General features: G+C 34.5%; 1 protein-coding gene across 9 annotated transcripts in view; it reads right to left on the reverse strand.

Moving 5' to 3' along the window:
* Positions 1-4,941, reverse strand: part of PPP1R12A (protein phosphatase 1, regulatory subunit 12A) — a 157,030-nt gene that overhangs the window by 65,762 nt on the left and 86,327 nt on the right. For all 9 annotated transcript variants that reach the window (XR_001360178.1, XR_001360179.1, XM_014531645.1 and 6 more), the window contains exon 4: positions 2,894-3,053. Coding sequence is in view for 7 of the 9 variants with exons in the window: in XM_014531645.1 (XP_014387131.1) it covers positions 2,894-3,053 (160 nt within the window). In the remaining 2 variants the exon portion in view is untranslated. The remainder of the gene's footprint in view (positions 1-2,893; positions 3,054-4,941) is intronic.

Below are 4,941 nucleotides of genomic sequence, written 5' to 3' on the forward strand. Positions count from 1 at the left end.
GTCCCTGATGGGGTGGGGGTGGGCAATTGGGGACAGGGCTGGCTGTGGGGGTGGGGGCATGGGCTGTTGGCCGCCTGCCCCGCCCCTGGTCGAACTCCCGGTTGAACTCCTGGTCAAGAGGACAATTTGCATATTAGCCTTTTATTATATAGGATTATTATATAGGATATGCATAACCCATGGACACAGACAATAGTGTGGTGAAAGCCTGGAAGGGGGGAGTGGGTGTGGGCTAGAAGGGATCAATGGGGAAAAAAAGGGGACATCTTTAATACTTACAACAGTAAAGATAAATTTTTAAAAAAAGGATACATTTGAAAAAGGTACTCTATTTTTTATTTCACATGTATTTTTATTTATGTATTTTCATAAATAATATATTCACAAGCTTCAAAAATGAAAAAGAATAAGTGATTATATAGCAAAGTCATTCTTTTGCTGCTGACCTTTAACCAGTTTCACCTCCCTATAGATAACCATACTATATATTTTGATTGAATGCTTAGAGAAATTTTATGCATATTAAGCAAGTACAACTAAAAGATGTTAAATACAGATTATACACACTTTTCTCCTTGGTTTTGACATTTAAAAATATGCCCTAGCGCTCTTTCCATATTTTTATGTAGTGTTTTTTTTTGTTTTTTAATCTTCACCCAAGGAGTGAGGATATTTTTTACATTGATTTTTAGAGAGAGTGGGGAAAAGGGATAAGGGGGGGAGGGAGAAACATGGATGTGATAGAGACACATTGATTAGTTGCCTCCTGTATGAGCCCCAACTAGGGTTGGGGTTCAAACCTGCAACCCAGGTACCTGCCCCTGACTGGAATTGAACCTGTGATCCTCCGGTGTGCAGGCTGATGCTCTACAGCACTGAGCCACAGGACCAGGGCTATATATAGTGTTTTAATTGCTACAGAGTATTCAAGTGAAAGGATGTATCATATTCATTCAACCGTTCTCCTACACCTATTACAAACAACACTGCTAGCACATACCTTACTTCCTATGTGAGTGAGAATATCTGTTAAAAAAAAATTCCCAGAGGTAGAACTGATAAGCTAAAGAATAACTGTTACTTTAACAGAATTTGCTCAATTGTCATTTATACTGCCAAACATTTTGATTTTTGTTATATGATAGATAAAAATGGTAATTCATTATAGTTTATCTGCACTTATTATGAATGAGGTTGAACATTTAATTTTCATAGGCTTAAGAGGCTTGAACTGAGTTAAAAGATTGAAAGAAATGTGCCTTCAAGTTGAAGTAATGGTGAATAAAGGTTACCTAGACAGAAACAAGAGTAGGTATTAAGACATCATGACAGAATTTCAAGTACATAGATGGAATAATGCATACTTAAAGAGCAATGATAGCAGCTTAATTTAAAAAAGGAGCCAGTGGCCAGATGACAAATGGTCTTATGTGCTAAGTTCAGGAGTATAACATATATTCTAATCTCTACTGAGAATCTTAAAGGATTTTAAGAACCTGGATAACCTAATTACAAAGACTACTTGGGAGCAGTCTAGATTCTATTTTACAGTGTAATCCAGTATATATATACTAGTACATGTTTACAGAAAAAAGAGTTTTAACAAATCATATTTACCTTTACCATATGCAATACCCTTTGATATTTCCAATTCTTTCTTTAAAAAAAGCTATTGGCGCCCTAACCAGTTTGGCTCAGTGGATAGAGCGTCGGCCTGCGGATTGAAAGGTCCCGGGTTCGATTCCGGTCAAGGGCATGTACCTTGGTTGCAGGCACATCCCCAGTGGGAGGTGTGCAGGAGGCAGCTGATCGAGTTTTCTAACTCTCTATCCCGCTCCCTTCCTCTCTGTAAAAAATCAATAAAGTATATTTAAAAAAAAAAAAAAGCTATTGGCGACTCACCAAGTTCATTTCATGACCTGCTAATAGAGTCTGAAAGTTTGAAAAATTTTGAATTAGAGAGAACCAGACAGGGGACAAGGAAACTAATAAGAAGTTAACTGTACTACTCTAGGAGAAGGCTTAAATTATTGAAGTGTAGGGATTGAAAAAAGGAGGAAATCTGCGAATAGTTGACACACACTGCTTCACTTTTTTTACTGAGGAGAGGGAATAAGAACATGACATCAGAAACACAAGAGGAATATAAGCAATATAAAGGACACAGTAGATTTTGCTAGGGCCAGTCTTATTTCCTTTCACATACACATAACAAAAGCTATGCATTAAATTATTTTTTTCTCTTAGTTGCCAACACCTTTGTATTGCATAAGTAAAAAACAAATAAAACCCACAAAAATTTGTGATATAAAGAAACTTTGCTCCAAAAAAAATTTGCTGATCAAAATATATCCCTATATAATCTAAGTTGCTTACAGTTTGATATTTAATATTATGCTAATAGCACTTGAGACCCAGTGTACACATAGTAAAAAGAAACTATTTTAGATAAATTACATGTTAATAAATATTCAATAGAAACCGAATTCTTAGAATTTTGAGAATTAAGCTCTCAGAATATATACACAGAAATATGTTAACATATGACATAGTTCTTAGTCTCAGAAACCAGAGTTTGCCAATCTGGGAACCCCAAAATGACAGTAATAATTTATTAGCCCAGAAGGTAACAGATAATGGTCGTCTGATACTTATTTACTTACTGGAAAATTGCAACTAAAGAAACAAATGTAAAATAATAAAAATTTGAGAGTGAAACAACAAGCTTTAGAAACAAAGCAATAATATTCAAGGTAGTTTTTCTTCTGTAAATGAGTGTTAAATAACTTTTATAAGCTGTTTTGAAATGTTTGCAAGGTATCTTAAGAAAAGGAACACCGAATTAAAGAAAACAAATCAAAGTAAGAAAACAACTGTGAAAAATAATACTTACTTTAAAACTTCTGTATAGCCTTTAGCTGCTGCAACATGAAGTGCTGTACCTCCAGATTTTGCATGCCGGACATCATTTATATGACCACTATTTAGCCATTGTCTTGCATCTCTTAGCATTATCCGTTCTTCTTCCTTTCGAGCTGCTTCTATATCAACACCTGATAAAATTAAAATTGTTTTTATTTTTCTTCACATAAAATGTTTTTCTATGTTGGAAAATAAAATTTTCTAAAACATTTTAAGTTTAAATAAAAATTAGAAGTGAAATTATATTTTTGAAAAATGGGCTGCTTATAACAAACTAGTTAAATGAAAAATGTGGGAATACTGTGGATATTTTATTAGACTTCTCTGCTGATTACTTAGTTTTTGTCCCACAATATTATTTTGGCTCTCTTTTTAACTTTTCTGATTTTTCCTTTTGTTTTTAAAATGTCAATATTTACCTAGGTATATCATCTCTTGATAAAAAAAATTTTTTAATCAATCATATATAATTAAGCCTCATATTCCTATATACTGCTTTAACCAGTTTACTAAACACTTCAACTTGGAGGTGCTGTCTTCATCTAAAATTTACCAGACCTTAAAACAGATTATCTGTCTAACAAACACCCTTTCCTTTTCCAACATACCTACATTGTCCATACCATTAGTATTAGTTTTATAATTTTAATATGTAGATATTCATTAATTTAAAAGAATTTACTAAGCACTGTGCTAGGCTGAGATAGTAAGAGTGGAAAGAACTCAAAAGGAATAGGATACTCTATTCTTACCTTCAAAGAGATCAGTATCCTGAGAAAAAAAGTAAAATAGAAAAGATAATCCTGAAATTTATGAATGAGCTCATGTCTTATGGCTTCATCTCCAGGCTATTTAACAATGCATTAACAATCTTACTAGAGAAAAATATTAAAGTTAAAGAGTGCTTTTTTATCTTTATCCCCACTGTGTGGATGAGGTGGATGAGTGCCTGATACAAAGTAAAAGGGATCAATAAGTAAATGTTTACTAAATGAATAGAGTAAATAAATAAGTATAAAATCACACACAACACAAACATACATCCCCTCAGTTAAGATATCGCCTATAAATCAACATATATGTATCCAACTATCTGTTCAGGATTTTTCATCCATCCATCCATTCAATATGTACTGAGTGTCTACTATATGTTGGCTACTTTATAAGTTCCTATGGGTATAGAAGTGAATTTATGTGGCAGAAGATGATACATCTGTGAAGAAAAATAAAGCAGAACAGAAGGACAGAGGGTAAATAGAAAGAGGTGTTATCTCATATGAGTTGGTAAAGAACAGTCTCTTTGATAAGGTGGTATTTGGAGCAAGAAAAGAAGTGAGTGACAGCTATACTACAATATGGGAGAACATTTCAAGCAGAGGGAAGTAGTAATAGGCTCTGAGACAGAAACTTACTAAGAATGATCTTTTGATTAGAAAAATCAGGGTATCTACAATGAGCAGGGTGATACAATATAACTTAAGAGGACCACTTAAACTAGAAAGTTAAGAGTAGAAAATGAAGTATTAATTAGAAAATTACTGCAATAATCCAGGGAAAAGGTTACAGTTACTAAAACCAGGGTGGTAGCAGTGAAGTTAGTAAAGAGGTTAGATTTTGGGTTCTTCAATAAAACTGATAAAATTTGTTGTTAGTTTGGATGTAGGAGAAAAAGAGAAGTCAAGGATAAAGCAAAGGTTTTTAGACTGAGCAATTTGAAAACCTAAGTTTTTAATATGAACAATTTAAAGTTTGAGATGTCCCAATAGAAATTTAATTGGAGATATCAAGTAGTCAGGTGGATATCTGAGTATGGAGAACAGAAAAGAGGTCAAGATGAGGCAAATGATTTAATCTATATATATAAAAAGCCAGCGACCGTAACACTGCAACGACCAGTTGCTATTACGCCCACTGAGGCCAGAGAACTGCCCTGATCGGGGGTGGGGCCGGCAGGCCAACCTCCTGGGGCCCCTCCCTCAAGCCGCCCTGCCCGATTGGCCTCTCCCACCCTGACTGAGG

The sequence above is a fragment of the Myotis brandtii genome, unplaced genomic scaffold (genome assembly GCF_000412655.1).
Source record: "Myotis brandtii unplaced genomic scaffold, ASM41265v1 scaffold82, whole genome shotgun sequence".
NCBI lineage: Eukaryota > Metazoa > Chordata > Mammalia > Chiroptera > Vespertilionidae > Myotis > Myotis brandtii.